At 38.1% G+C, this 15,827-nt stretch overlaps 2 protein-coding genes across 2 annotated transcripts in view; both read left to right on the forward strand.

The window, feature by feature from the left end:
- Positions 1-15,827, forward strand: part of LOC119426164 (AN1-type zinc finger protein 3) — a gene marked incomplete in the record, with an annotated part of 50,432 nt that overhangs the window by 7,905 nt on the left and 26,700 nt on the right.
- Positions 5,567-11,735, forward strand: zdhhc7 (zinc finger DHHC-type palmitoyltransferase 7). Its single transcript, XM_037697530.1, has 6 exons — positions 5,567-5,919; positions 7,896-8,020; positions 9,777-9,873; positions 10,636-10,717; positions 11,294-11,424; positions 11,553-11,735. The coding sequence occupies exons 1-6, from the start codon at positions 5,575-5,577 to the stop codon at positions 11,733-11,735; spliced, it is 963 nt and encodes a 320-aa protein (XP_037553458.1). The 5' UTR covers positions 5,567-5,574.

The raw sequence follows: 15,827 nt of genomic DNA on the forward strand, positions 1-15,827 counted from the left end.
GACAATAATAGACAATCATAAAGGTCGTGTACAAGTTATTCATTTATTTTAACAAGTGAAAATAAAATTATATTTAAAAGAAAAAGTAACAAAAAACAGCTAGGTTGTATGGTGGTGTAGAAAACTAAAAACAAGAACATGTCTGCAGTGGTTTTTGCCAGGATTTTAACAGCTGTTTGAAGCCACTTAGAGAGGTCAAGGTCGAGAGCATCAGATCTTTTTGCAAGATATTCCAGGAAACAGGAGTGGAGTAGGAGAAGGCCTTTTTGCCAAGTTTAGTCAGCACTGAGGGGATACTGCATGTAATAATGTCCTGAGAGCGCACGCTGTAGCTGCACTCATGCAGAGACATGTAGTAGATGTATGAAGGCAGCAGACCAAGAAGTGATTTGAAGATGAAAATGTACCAGTGGGAGAGTCTGTGTGAAGTTAATGATGTCCAGTTAACCAGTGAATACAGGGTGCAGTGGTGGGTACGATAATCACAGCCAGTTATGAATCTTAGTGCACCATGATAGACAGCATCCAACATCTGCAGGGTTCTTGTAGGAGCGTTCATGTAAATAATGTCACCGTGATCAATGGAGGGAAGGAAAGTCACAGATACAAGGCATTTCCTAGCGTTCAGAGTTAGACAGGATTTATTTCTGAAAAAGAAACCCAGTTTAACTTTCAGCTTCCTTACTAGGTTTTCCAGGTGGAGCTTAAAAGAGAGATGCAAATCGATCAAGATGCCCAAATATTTGTAGGACTCGACAAACTTAATTGGGACACCATTCGAGGTTAAAATCATAGGAAGAACTGCTGGGACCAAATTCCTGTTTGAAAAAAGCATCCCTTTGGTTTTGTCTGTTTAGGACAAGTTGGAGACGGAATAAATCTGACTGATATTCAGAAGCTTAATGTGTTTTTTTACACCAAGTCACTACTGTTGTAGATTCTCTCTGACCTTCATTCATGTTGTAATGCAAAATATATGCAACAGATGCTGCTCTTGTGGTGTTTTCACACTTTTTTGTAGTCTGCTAAGATTTTCTGACACGATTTGGTTACTACTTGCTGACAAACAAACATTTTAGCTACACAAGTAAAACACTTTTTCGCTAAATTTAATGCTGAATTAGTGTTTATGTTTCTAATGAAGCAACTAGTTTTGTTCAGGTGTCGGCTTGCATTGAGTTCTGCATTTGTTCACCACAGAGATCTGTTGTAAAGCTGAGGGATGTTGCCCCCTTTAATTGTCTGTTTTTTTTTTTTTTATTCCACAAGAGAGTGGGGTAAAGTCATTTTTGTGCCATCTGTTTGTCTTTCAAGTAAAAGCTGGAAATGTTGCACTCATTTATTCCTCGTTCTGGATTTGTCCAATGAAAAGGTCCTTAGGAAGACTGAGACGCAGCAGACGTAGTGTTCTTAGACAGCTTTTACTTTATGTGTCGTTTGATGACTCGATGTCTAGTTGCTTCCTATTTTATTGATCTTGACATTCACGTGTTCAAGAGAAAAAAAAAAAGTAAAAATCCATTACACTAGGCTCCAAGAAGCTAAAGTGTGTTATAGCAGCGTCAGGCTGTATGCCATCAAGATGAGTCTAATAATGCCAGCTCAGTGCAGGATGTTGGGCAGCTCCTGAAGAAGTTAGCATGTAAACTCAGAGCATCAGTTATATCAGAACTAGAAAACTGTTCTGTATTTTTTTTTATTTAAGAAACGAGTCAAGAACTGTATATATACAGTATACGTGTGTATGTGTTATTTACTCATTTATACTAATATGACAGTAGGAACAGGAGAAATGTGTTTCTTCTTGTTTTCAGCAGGAAGTAACTTTTTTGGCAATCAAACTCGTCATCCAATAATCAGAAACTCTTTCGGTAAAATACTTCTCTTAGTAAAATTTACTAAAAACATCAGTTTTTATGGAGCTGATGTTTTATACTAACTTTTTTTGAATGTGGTGACTCTGTAGCTGAATGATCCTTTAAAGCGGTCTGGGCTAAATTAAAGTATTGCGTTGGGCTGGATTGCGGTGAAAAGATGAAAAGAACTGACAGCTGGTCAAGAGACTTTATTTGCCAACCCCCACCCTTTATTGATCACACAAAAATCAATACGGTAATAATGGGCAAGGAGTTGTTCCTCACGTTTCTCCAGTTACATGTTAAGGGCATTCTTAACATGTAACTGTGGAGCAACATATGAGTTTTACATTGTTTTCAATATGAATATATTGTATACAATATTCATGCTCATTGGATGAAATCATAAAATACATTAATAGACCATTGCAACACCGTGAACAATGTTTGCAGCTGTGCAACAAGATGTATTGCATTGCTTGGACTCTTGTGTTGTGCGTTTAACTTACATTACCTTTTCAAAGAAAAAGCATGGCACATAAAGACGTATAAAAAATCCTGCATGCACATATAAGAAGATGAGACGCCGATCTGTTTATTTCTTCCATGTTGGGTTTTTCACTCTTCACATGGTAGCTAATTTTCTGTTTCTATGTGTCCTATTGTTTAAAGGTATTGTGAGCAAACTAGAAATCCATGAGCTTTTACAAAACCGATGCAGTTTCCTGAAATATCATTTGTTGCTCTCATTAACTCGAAGTATTTTGTTTTTATCATTAACGTTATGAATGTCATCAATGTTAAATCGAGTTTGGAAATCAGGGCCACTCACTCATGAAGAAAGCTGAGAAAAGTGCAGATACTGGCATGACTTTACAAGAAAACAGAATGTTACAAAAAAGCTAAATAAATGCTTGGGTCTAATTTTACTTCCTGGATATCAGAAAGTCATAATAATGCTTGCACAAAGTTACTCTAGCTTGTGGACAAAACCAAACCCCCACAGAGAAACAGTCAGCGCTGTTTAATGACTGTCAGGAGGATGCATTTGTTGTTTTGGGATGTCAGCACGACAAGCCAAAAACCTCTTTCCTTCGCTCATTATCCAGTTTGCAAGCAATGTCAGTCACACTCGCTTCGGTGGAAAGTTTTTGGTAGCAAACCGAAACAAACATCTGTGAGATATTTAGTCAGCTAAACACTGTCTGCTGAGCTCTGCTCCACCCGGGTCACTGGAAATGCCTCGTTTGATTTAAAAGGGTTTGGGTAAGGAAGTAGTGATTTGCTTCGGAGCAATGTTTCTGATTCTACCAGTAAAGGACCTCTGTAAGTAGAGAATGACTTGGATCAATTTATGTGATTAATTATGAGTGGGAAAAAATACATATGGTTAAAAATATCTTAAACAGGGCTCTTCGGGTTAAGGATTTTGTGAGCAGTGTGACTAAACTTCACTTCGGCTAAATGAAATTCAAGCTAGATAATCTTTGTTATTTGGAGATAATCATGTTTTTATATTATCCTGCTTGTTTTTATTTATCTTTAGAAAAAAAACAACTAGCTGAAACTAATATTGACATCTTTTCATATAGTTTTCCCACTGTTTGGAAGTGAAATCATGCTTACGGACCTAATTCAATTCAGTTTATTTCTATAGCTCCAAGTCACAGCAGAAGTTGTCTCAGGGCACTGAGCAAAAACATTCACATACATTAAAAAAGCCAGTTAATAAAAATTATCTAAGGAAGCCAGCAGATTGTGTTGAATCCACTTCATCGCAGTCTCCCATCCTGAGCAAGCACAAAGGCAAGAGTGGAAAGAAAAAACTCCCTTTTAACAGGAAGAAACCTCCAGCAGAACCAGGCTCAGGACGAGTGGCCATCTGCTTCAACCGGCTGGGGTTTGAGAGGACAGGGAAGAGAAACAGACACAGAATGGCAGGTCCAGGTGTACTTTCTATAGGCATAAAGACAAAAAAAACCCCTCATGTTAGATAGAAATAATGACAAATATAAACAGGAGGAGTAGAGTAAAGACAGCAGCAGAGTGAGGAAACGTAGTCAATTTGTCCTCCAGCAGTCTAAGCCTATAGCAGCATAACTAAGGGATAGCTCAGGAAACCCAAACTGACTTTTTAACTATAGGATTTATCAAAAAGGAAAGACATTAGCCGGTGTCACCCTCACAGACAGAAACTGGAAGTTGGTTCCACAAGAGAGGAGCCTGATAACTGAAAGATCTTCCTCCCATTCTGCTTTAGGAAACTCTAGGAACCACACGTAAACCTGCAGTCTGAGAACAAAGTGCTCTGTTAGGAAAGTTTGGAACAATAAGATCTGTAATATAAGATGGAGCTAGGTTGTTGAAGGCTTTGTATGTTTTAAGGAAGATTTTGATTAACATTAACATTAAAACTCTGGCAGCAGCATTTTGGATCAACTGAAGACTTTTTAAATACCGGTAAATGTTTTGGACACCCAGATAATAAACAATTACAATAGTCCAGCCTAGATGTGATTAATGCATGAATCAGTTGTTTTTGCATACATTTTGGACAAGATGTTTCTAATCTTGATATTACGCAGGTGGAGGACAGTGGTCCTGGTAACTTTTTTAATGTGTGGGTTAAAAGACACATCCTGATCAAAAAGAACACCAAGGTTTTTTACATTAGAACTGGAAGTGAAAGGCTGCAGAGTTTATTCTTAAGATGCTCAGGTCCAAAAATCACAACCTCTGTCTTGTCTGAGTTTAAAAGCAGAAAATTAAGGGTCATCCAGGTTTTTGTGCTTTTAAGACTTGCTTGTAATCTAAAACAAATCTAGTGCTTATCTAATGATGTTATTTCAGAGCCTGTCTTTTATGTACATTTTTAAGCCTAAGCTGCCAACTGAGCTATAGTTGTTTTTTTTTAGACAGAATGTGTTTAATCAAATCATTATTGGGACTATACTTAACTACTGTTGTAAAAATTAATAGAGGAAGACTAATAAATCTTGTTTATAACTCAAATAGAATTTTAATAAAAATGTTCTGCTTAAAGTGCACCAAATGTTGTCTTTAATTGTTTAAGTGTAATGGGGTGACTGTAAAAATGTTGTGTGTGAAATCCAGAACAACGTGCTCCATCGGCCTTTTGACATTGATAGATGTTTACAGATTGGATTTCAAGCTAATCTGAGTACATATCTAAATGGTGTTCTTTTTTTAAACACCTGAGAAACTCTGAATTTTTCAATTTACTTGGTCAATAACATTCAGGTCTGCCAGCAGCTGGCATCTGGGTCCACAGAATATTATTAGAGCTCGAATGCACCGCAGTTGCAGGATCAGTTTCCCAAAGGGACTGGATGTCCATTGATTTATCATGAAGCTGGGGACTTTGTCTTCCAGCTGCTCCTGAATGTTCTCTTCCGACCTTCGCATGAAACAAAGTCCAGTGACTCACGACTGTCCCAGCAGTGACTCAAAGGGTGCTGAGATTTAGGGGTAGAGTGCAGGAATGAGTACCGGACTCATATTTATTTTGGTCTCAGTGATAAATAATATCAAAGATAGTGGTTGATCTCATAACATTTGATATAATAGTTGTGGAATAGGGTTTTTTTTTTTTTTTTATATTCAAATTCCTCACTCAGTACAACTTTTTATAAAATGTTGTGAAAAAAAAAAAAACACTTAATATTTTTGGTTCTCATGTTCCTCTCTTCAGGGCAGGATGCAGTCTTCAAACCACCGGCTACGAGATATGGAGCAGCACCACGCACTGCTGTCGGCTGGTGCAGACGTGGAGACGGGGAGCCTGGGAGCTGGAGTGATGGTTGGGGGACCCCACTCGGGCCACACAGCTGGAAACCGTACACTGTGGTTCATTCAGGACAGCTGTGGGATGGTGTGTGCGACCATGACCTGGTTCCTGGTTCTGTACGCTGAGTTTGTAGTGAACTTCGTCATGCTTCTGCCCGCCAAGAACTTCTGGTACTCACTGCTGAACGGGGCCACCTTCAACTCCCTGGCTGTGCTTGCACTGGCCTCGCACATGCGCACCATGCTGACTGACCCGGTAAGGAGAGTAATTACGCTCATGTTGAGTAATGTTGAGCACAGGAAGTCATAAATTTGGAGCATCTGAAAAAATGAGAACGGTCAAAAGTTTGGATGCAGTTTTTAAATTACAATGTTTCGTTTTGAGAATTATTTTATGTGAATATTGCATCCATTAATCATTCCAGTTTTCTACTCTGAATCAAAGAGTCTCTAGTAGATGTTTTGGCAGTATAAGCTACGACACACTCTAAAAGCACTGCCCCAGTCTGACACTTGGAGTCACTTGTTAATATAATCTGGAACACTGAAGTGATGGGGTGTGTGAAGGGAAGGTCGGTGTAAAAGCTGCACAGAACAGACTATTAGTCTGAATGTCTTTCAGCTGCTGTATTTAATCAGACAGTGCTCTAACATTCATCCAAGCTGATTTATGTGTCTGTTCAACTTGAGGTTTTCTGTAACCTTTTTTCCACACAGGTCTCTTTAAAATGTAATGAGACAAACAGTTTAATGAAAAATGTTGCAGGCAGTTTGATGTGCATTTTTTAATGGTCTTGTGTTTTAGCCCTTGGACACTAATCTTTTTGGACACTGATAGCACAAATGCTTTTTTCTACTGTTTGACAAGACTGAATCCAGCCCACTTTAGTCCTCAAAGGGTTGTGAATTAAATACTGTGGTGTTGCTGCAACAGCAACTAACGCTTACTCAAAGAAACTGAATGCCTGAAAAGAAAAATTATGACGACCATATTTTCCGCCGTACACGTCGCACCGCCCTATAAGTCGCATCAGTCCAAATATGTCTAATAAAGTGGAAAAATCCATACTTGCATCACTTCGCCATATAAGTTGCATCTGATATGCGTCACCGCTGACGCATCGCGTTTATAATGCGTCACCGCTGACAACCTTGAAATGTGGGCCGGTGTTCCAAAAATTGATTGAATTGATTGGCTGCCAAATGGTGGCCGCGGGAGCGTTCACGGGAGGACATTAATAAGAATTTAACAAGATTAACACTTAAAAACAATTATTTGTTTGCTCAAAATTATAGTAAAGGTGTGTCTCAGTCTCTAACTTTTGCCTAATAAATACACTTTGATGGTCAAATCAGTTGAATTTCAAAAGTCGATACGCGGAAGTAGGAACGCGTAGAGGTACGAGTCACTGTGCATTTCTTCGAAATTTAACAAGATAACCACCTAAAAACACTCGACTTTATAGTAAAGGTGTGTCTCAGTTGACTTTAACGGTCAAATCAGCTGTATTTCAAAAGTATTCGCTGCCTCGGTGCTCTAGGAGCGCACAGACAGGGAGGAAATCAGAAAGGCGGAACGCTGCGCATTTCTTCAAAATTTAACAAGAAAAGCACCTAAAGCAATTATTTGTTTGCTCGACTTCATAACAAAGGTGTGTCTCAGTTAAACTTTTACTTGTTTATTTTTTAAAATGCACCATACTACTCGAGTGCCATCTAGCGGCTTTAAATGGTAATGTTCAATATTTTCAGTCCGAATGAATGAAAACAATCATATTTCAGCCAAAAATTGGTTTATAAATATGGGGGAAAAAATCCATAAATAAGTTGCTTCGTTGTATAAGTCACAGGGCATCTAAATGATGCAAAAAAAATGTGACTTATAGGCCGAAAAATACGGTACATACTCCTGCACAACATTAAGATGAAACAAACGTTACAACTGAAACATCACAATAATATGCAGACTTAAAATATGGGAATTCCAATCTGTGTTGTGGCTTCAGGATTTTTTCTCTCCCCCTCAACTACATCTGGAGTACCCCTTTTGGAGACAATCTACACATTGGCTCTCAAGTTGTTTGTTTGTTTGTTTATTTCCTGTAGCTACCAAACTGAAAACAGAAGAAGAGCTGATGGTTCCAACTTCTTTGCCTTTTTTAATTCTAAACCCAGCTGCAAATGATAATCATTGTTTGTTTGTTTGTTTCTTCTGCCTTCCCCTCTGTTTAGGGTGCAGTTCCCAAGGGCAATGCGACCAAGGAGTACATGGAGAGCCTGCAGCTTAAGCCTGGTGAAGTTATCTACAAGTGTCCAAAGTGTTGTAGCATCAAGCCTGAGAGAGCACACCACTGCAGGTCAGTTGCAGACCATGTCCTCCGTGTATGATCAAGACAGCACGGATTCATCTGCAATCAGTTTGAGTCAATAGAACGACTTTTGTGTTTCAGCCTAAACCGACCAAACTGAAAACCTCCTTTACCCCTCCACCTTCATGCATTCAAAATGTAAAATACTTTCTAAAACGTGTGTATAAATATTTAAAGAAACTGTGTACAGGAAGACTTGTGTACTAGCATGAATGTGAACCAAATGTTCAAAAGGATCCAAATATACATTAATCTGTGATGAGAATACATTTTGTTATTCAAGCAGCTGCTTTTGGCCAAATTGTGTCAAACATTTTAAAACACAAATCAAATTTAAAGCATCCACTGTGGGATTTAACTGAAAGACTAGAGATTTTCTGCAATCAGACGTAAACTGAGAACACAATGATCAGCAACCACCAAGCAGCTTCAGTATCATAACATGAGGTAATCATCCGCGACAATGAAAAGGGACGTATATTTGCAACTGAGAGGCTCAGACTGTTATTGCTGTGTCTGACAGCTTCATTCATTCAACCTTTATTTGTACAAGTTAGTCTCATTGAGTCACGAGGACTCATTTATAAGAGATCTGTTTTAGACAAACCACAAATAAGGTACACACATCAATAAACAGCCATAAAATGCATATAAAATCCATCCATCCATTATATTTACCCACTTCTTCCTTTTTTGGGTTGCGGGGGTCACTGGTGCCCATGTCCTGGATTTCTACAAAAGATGAACCATGCTGTTTACTTTTTGCTTCTTCAGATCCTGTATCTCTCTTAGTTTTGATACTATTTGCAGTTTTAAGTGACATTTACAAAATTCTCATCAGACCTGCCTATTTATTTTAGTAATAGCCTCCCATAGAAAGAAACTGCTGCTCTTGTATTTCCTGATGCTGAGGCTCAGTATTCACGCAGATCGGGCTTTTGAATTTTATGGCCTCCTCTATATCGTTTTGTCTATCATTAATTCAATTCAATTCAAAAATACTTTATTAATTCCAAAAGGAAATTATTTGTTGTTGTAACTCATCCTCATTTCATAAGAGATGTTATAGATACTGATGGCTGTAGACAGGAAGGATCTCTTGTAAAGATCCGTCCCACAGTGGATCCTAAGAAACTGGCTGCAGATGCCGTTCGATCTGTCCACATAGACTCGACTGGCCTCTCGGTTCCCCCGGGCCGTAGGACCGCCTGAATGCTGGGCAGAACTCCTCTCAGAGCGATGACCACTCCTCCCAGCAGTCTGCTGAGCTCCTCGTCGCTGCAGACAGCCAACTGTAGGTGCTGAGGGACGATCCTGTCCTTCCGCTGTCATGAGCCGTGTTTCCTGCTAGTTCCAGGATCTCAGTGGTCAGGCACTCGAGCACAGCTGGCAGGTAGATGAGAATGCATCTACAGAACATCCTTTCAACTTATTTGTGATTTGGGGCTGTAGCTGAGATTATTTGAGCTTTTGAGATGTTAATCAGCTGCTGTTGGTTGTAGAAAACTGCCTTGTTGCCATGGTTACGCATCATAACAAATATCTTAAACTAAAAAAGTTTCAGTAAAAATCCTTCCAGCTGCACAGCATCTGACACCAGAGGAAACAATCATCCAAAAAATGTGATTTACATCCAGAAAAAATAGGAATTAAAGTTTCCAAAAGGAAAATCTCATAATGAAAGTAACAGAGCTGCTCCGCGCAGTTCTAGAACCTATACCTATAATGTCTCTTGTTCCTGCAGTATTTGTAAACGGTGCATCCGGAAGATGGACCATCACTGTCCCTGGGTCAATAACTGCGTGGGTGAAAAGAATCAGAGATACTTTGTGCTTTTTACTGTAAGTACACCGAAGTCGTCATGAAAGGAAGTCTCTTACAGACTCATGTTTGTGCTGCTGTTGTTTGGCGTATTGTTTTTGTACTATTAGTGCTTAACGTATTCTTAGTTTAGCGTATTTCTTAGTTCATATCTTAGATCTTATTACTGTTTTTTCTTTACAATTTATACTTTTGTTGGATGTAACTGGGACCCTGTGTACACAATTTCGTTCCACCACATGTGATGAGAATGATGATAAAGAAACCTTGACCGTGACAAAAAATGTATTTGAAGTTTATAAACCTGCTCATATTGTTACTAATAAATATAACAGATGCATCTCTTATTTTTTCAACTCTGTACGTATTTTATTTTCAACAATGACATTCTTGTTATGCAGGAGAACGGAACTTGCAATTCTCCATCTTGAGTTTTATAGAGCAGCTGAGTAGTGGTGTAGTGCACAGCAGGAACAGGCCTACATTAAAGTGCTCCCATTGCCATCTGTGGCTCTCCTGATAACATCAGTACTCTTTTATGGCTTCAAATGCTGACTGGAACCTTTGAAGACAAAAATAAAGCTCCCATATACAGCTGAGCAGTGCAAGGTCGCCTGCCATTGAAAAATATAGTTTGCACTTGTTTTCCACATTCATTTGAAGATGTTACCCCTAAAAACACAGGTACATTAGGGTGTAGAGTTTGACTACAGGCATGAATGTCAGAGCTCTACATGACTGTGCATTATATCGCTCACTCTCTTTTTGTTTTTTCTCCATAGATGTATATTGCACTGATTTCTGCCCATGCTCTTGGCCTCAGCGGGATGCATTTCTTCACATGTATTAAGGTCCAGTGGAACGGTAAGACTTTAAAGCATTTACTGTAACAAAACAATAGTTAACAAATGTAGAAATCCAGCTGTTTACACAAGTGGTTGGCATTCTTTATAGAGAAACGGAGAACTACAAGGTGTAAAGTGAGGAAAAATGTTTTCTGCACAGATCATTGGAACTGTGCAGGCAAATCGACAAAGAGCTTTCATTTATCCTTCTGCTCCCCAGTGGGCCTCTCTGTGGAAATGAACCAAAGAATGAAGATAATATTTTATTCATAGAAGCCCCGCTTCTACTGCAATGTACAGAATGAGCCTCTTACCTAGGGGAAAAAAAAGCTCTTTGCAGTTGCAGTTTGTCGACAATCACTGCAAGGAAGAGCGCTGCATCATCAGATAAATGGAAATAAAGGTTTCTATTCTGTGAATTATCAGTTCTGACAGCTTAACTAGACTTAAACTGACAATGACAATTCTTTGAACTCAACAAAAAATAATAATTTCAAGCTTTTTTATATGCATTTTTGGTTTATTTACTTAATATTTCAATCAATTGTTCGATGCAGACTAAAAAATTGTCCTTTCTTCCTCCCTGTGTGTTCAGAGTGCAGTGACTTCTCTCCAGGGGTGTCCGTGTTGCTCCTGATCTTCCTCTGTCTCGAAGCCATCCTCTTTCTCACTTTTACAGCTGTAATGTTTGGCACGCAGATTCACTCCATCTGCAATGATGAGACGGTCAGTATCCCCTGCATCCTGCTACTTTTACTTTAACAGGTTTTAGGTCATTTGTAAGCAAGCCACGTTTTTTTTTTTTTGTTTGTTTGTTTTTTTTTTTAATCAAACTGACCTTTAATATCTTGCAGGAGATTGAACGTCTAAAAAACGAGAAGCCGACGTGGGAGCGTCACATGAGATGGGACGGGATGAAATCTGTGTTTGGGGGTCCACCGTCTCTTCTGTGGTGTAATCCCTTCACGGGATTGCGTCTGCGGCGCTTGTTGCTGTTGAGCTACGGTCGCCGTGGTGGCTCTGAGTTTTCTGTCTGACAATCTGAAGAATCTGATGAAGATCCCAAACACGCTGGCTGTGTCTAAAACAGCATGCGTGTGTGCTCTCTGTGCTCTGACTCAGATGGACCTCTTCTCACTGAGACTCTTTGTTTTTTGCTGGGTGGCAGACAGGGACCTCAGTGCATCACAAACGCCTCAACGTTTGTATTATCACCTTGGTGTTCTGCACAAGTATCCTCAACACCTGGATTGTTCTTTAAATTTATCCGAGGGCCATTTTTGGTAAAGCACGTAGGAAACTCAAGTGACTTTTTTTATTATTTCTGACCATTTGGGTTACTGGTGGAACTCGGCTCATGCACCTTTAATAAGCAGCCGAAGTAATTTGTGTTCTTTGCTGCATATAAGACATTCAAAGACAAATCTTTTATTATCGCTGAACCCAGACAAAAGGATTTTAGATGTTGATACTTTTCTGGACTCGGACAAAGAAATCAGCAGTCAAGGACGTGCACTTCATACATAACACTTGAGAGAAGCCCCAACCATGGAGCTAAGTGGGCATCAGAAATTGTAAACTGCAACAATATGCATGTAGAACAGTTCAATCAGCCGGTATCAGCCTGGAAATGAGGCTTTCATCATCTTGAACAGGCTACTGTGAATACAAGCCTCATTCTTATTCAGGTGGACTGAGGGGCTTCTCCGGTCTGCTAACCCCCCACCCCCCTTCATGTTTTTTTTTTTCCTTCTTTGGGATGAATTATTTTAAATTTTGTGAGCTAGTAGAAATTAATATCCCTCTTTAAAAATACCCGCTGACGCTCACTTCTCGATGATTCACTGAAGATGACTACTGTTATTCTGAGTCCTCATTCCCTCGTTTGGGGGAACTAAATAGTTTTGTGTTATTTTCATTGTCCATAGATTGAATATTTCACCACTCCTATGTGCTGCTTACCACCTCTACAATGTTTCTAAAACAAATATGTGACTGTCAAACCACTGAGATGCCTCCCTGTGTTTTTATAACAAAATATTTCTGGTTGAAGACTGAACATTATTTAGTCTGAATCATTTTCTTCTTACGTTTTTTTCTATGAGGGGAAAATGCAGGCGGTCTCTGTGTTTCATAGGAATATACAGGAACATTTGAATGAGACTGCACTGCATTTACACCCCGCATCTTACAAACCCTCAACAGAGCTGAGTGTGAGGCATGGTCGGCTTCGTACGCTGCTTGGCATCCGTGCGCTGCAGCATTTGGAGGAGGAGGACTCTGAAACACGAGCACGTCATTTGAATCATTGAACTACAAAGCTTGGCTTCGGTATATCAAAGAAAGCGCTTTGCTCCTTATGAAAGCTTTGTTGTTGATCAAAGTTTGTGAAAGGTCAGCAGATGCGTGCAAAGCTTTTAGCAACATGTCCACGGCATAAAGTTCACGGTGTTTTAAATCTGGTGGCAGCAGCAGCAGCTGACTTCTGTGTTTTTAGAGCACGTAAGCTGTTAAATCATACAATCAAGTCAGTTGCATTGAGAAAATACAAAATTATCAATGTCCTAATTTTAACTGTGCATAAGTAATGGACCTGTTGGCCCTGGCGACTGTGGCTTTCTGAATTCAGAGTTCACGATTTAAAGTATTGACTAAGAGGCTGGTATTGCCTTAGTGTAGGCATACCAAGACTTTCTAGGTGTTATGTTCTTGTTTTGGGGCAAAATGCTAGAGTTTTTTTTTTTTAATCTGTGGTTGTTAGGAGAGGAAAATCTTCGCTGTTTACAATGCACAATAATATTGAAAGCTCTTAGGCTACGTGTGTTAAAAACATGCTGTTGTTAGAATGTTTTAGGTCCACGAGCACTGATATAATTTTTTTTTAATAGCTGGTTTCTGTTTTTTCTTTATTTTACTTAACTACATCACCACAGCAACATCTTTCAATATTGTAGACATAATCTATAAGTCAAGTCATTTGTACCAAACTGGTTCATGAAAACTTAAAAATCATATATATATATATATATATATGACTAATTGTTTTTGTTTTGTTAGAGAACAGCAGAAACAAAATTATGCTGTACCGTTTTATTGTTTTTCAAATGCACAAATATGTTTCTTGTCAAGCAACATCTGTTTTTTTAATTTTTTTTAAACAGTTGCAAAATAACATTTAAATTTAACGAACAACAAGGAGTCAATTCAACAAATGATGTTTTAAATTAGAATCCAATCTCTGAAGCAGGTCTTGAGCTAACAAGGCTAAATGTAGTTGTTTGTCTTTAAATGGGAAAACAACCAGATTTAATAACTTTAACAAGCAAATGTTGCTGTTTAGACTTGATGGCTGATGTCGACTGGCATCATTTGTACCCGCATGTTTGATGTAAATGAGTATTTAACGGTAGGATGTTGCTGTTTCATGACCAAACTTGGATGCTGTAGTTAATGTCTCAAAGTGAGATTCCGTTACAGGGTGTGTAGTTTACAATCATGATCAGTGGACTAATCTTTACGAAGAGGCTTTTATTTTATTTTTTATTTAATTGCTAAAAAGATTATATTGATTGTGATATTTTCTCTACTTCTGCTGGGTGACCTAAAGATTCAGTCACTGTGATGATTGCTGAACATTGTGCAAAATTATCAATACAACACTATGCTGTCAGAGCTTTTTTTCCACACTAGCTTACAGTTAAAGGTGACTTTTATTTTAAGAAAGTTTAGGGGAAAAAGAGGCTTTTGTAATGTACAGTAACAGTGATGGATGTTGATTGCATATTTATATTTAACTATGTCATGAACTGTTATGAAAGATTTACTGGTAGGCCCCTCTTCAGGGGAAAATGTTTCTTTAAGAACAAAAATCCTTCAGTTTTATAAAGAAACTCTAAAAGTAACTACGGTATAAAAAACAAACTGAATGTTTTGAGTCATTTTTTAATTTTGAATTGTCAAAATTTTGTCTTATCATTATTGTCATTCTTTTACATAATAAACTTGAATAAATTAAAGCTATAATTTGTCATGGCTTTTTCACTCTTTCAGTTTAATTACTTTTTAACACAGTTCATTTTTAGGCATGTGACACAATGCAAACAAATTATAGTCAGTACTGTACTGTAAGATGATACAGAAATGCCTGCAGCAAAACTTTATAATATATATATATATATATATATATATATATATATATATATATATATACTGTTAAAATGTAATTTGATTGAGGAACAAGTATTCTGTCATGAATCCACATGTGATTTTATGATCTATATACCATCATAAGCAAACCATTAACACACTGTGTTTACATATTGAAGTTTTTTTTTTTAATTCGTGTATTTATACAACCAAAAGTCACTGAAGAATATATACAAACAAGGAAATCCTTTTCAAAACTGATCAAACTGTGTCATCAAAACGCAGAAAGGATTTGTAACAAAGTTAAATAAACATTTAGATAACACCTACTGGTATTTGTTTTCTCTTTCAAGGAGAACCGGAACTGGGAGGAGTGCTAAGCTGTGATTGGTTGATAAGCTGTCAATCATCAGCAGTTGCCCTCCTACTCGATAGGGGCCGGTAACGATTTTGAAAGTAGTGTACAAGAAAGGAAGCGAAGAAGAAGAGATGAACAGACGAAGAAGAAAAAGTAGGAGGAGCAGCTGCAGCAGCAGATATGACCATGGCGGCAAAAGAAAGCGTAAACAACGATTTAATTAACGTTGAACGTGTAGTCAACCGATGGATAGTAAACTATTATTTATCCTTGGGGGTGGAGTTCTTTAAAAACGAGCAGTACACAGACTTTAGTGCTATTTCAAATGTTCTTGATGGTAAGTTGATTTATTTATTTTTTTTAAACTTCTCGGATTACTTCTGGGGGAGGACTGATTCATCGCGAAACGTTTGAGCTCATCAAGTTTACCTTGGACTAAAGCGTTTAAATTTGTATTTAATACACTCTTTAACCTAGCATGCTGTTTTTTAGGCATTATTCATCGTGTTAGCTTAAACACGAGGCAGTTTTTTTGTTTCCTAGAAATACCCAAGAATAATTTTATTTGTTTGATTTTACCGTTGTCTAGTAGTTATTCAGATGTTTAAAAAGTTAACCAACTCAA

This window comes from Nematolebias whitei, chromosome 2, assembly GCF_014905685.2.
Source record: "Nematolebias whitei isolate Nwh7 chromosome 2, NemWhi1, whole genome shotgun sequence".
NCBI lineage: Eukaryota > Metazoa > Chordata > Actinopteri > Cyprinodontiformes > Rivulidae > Nematolebias > Nematolebias whitei.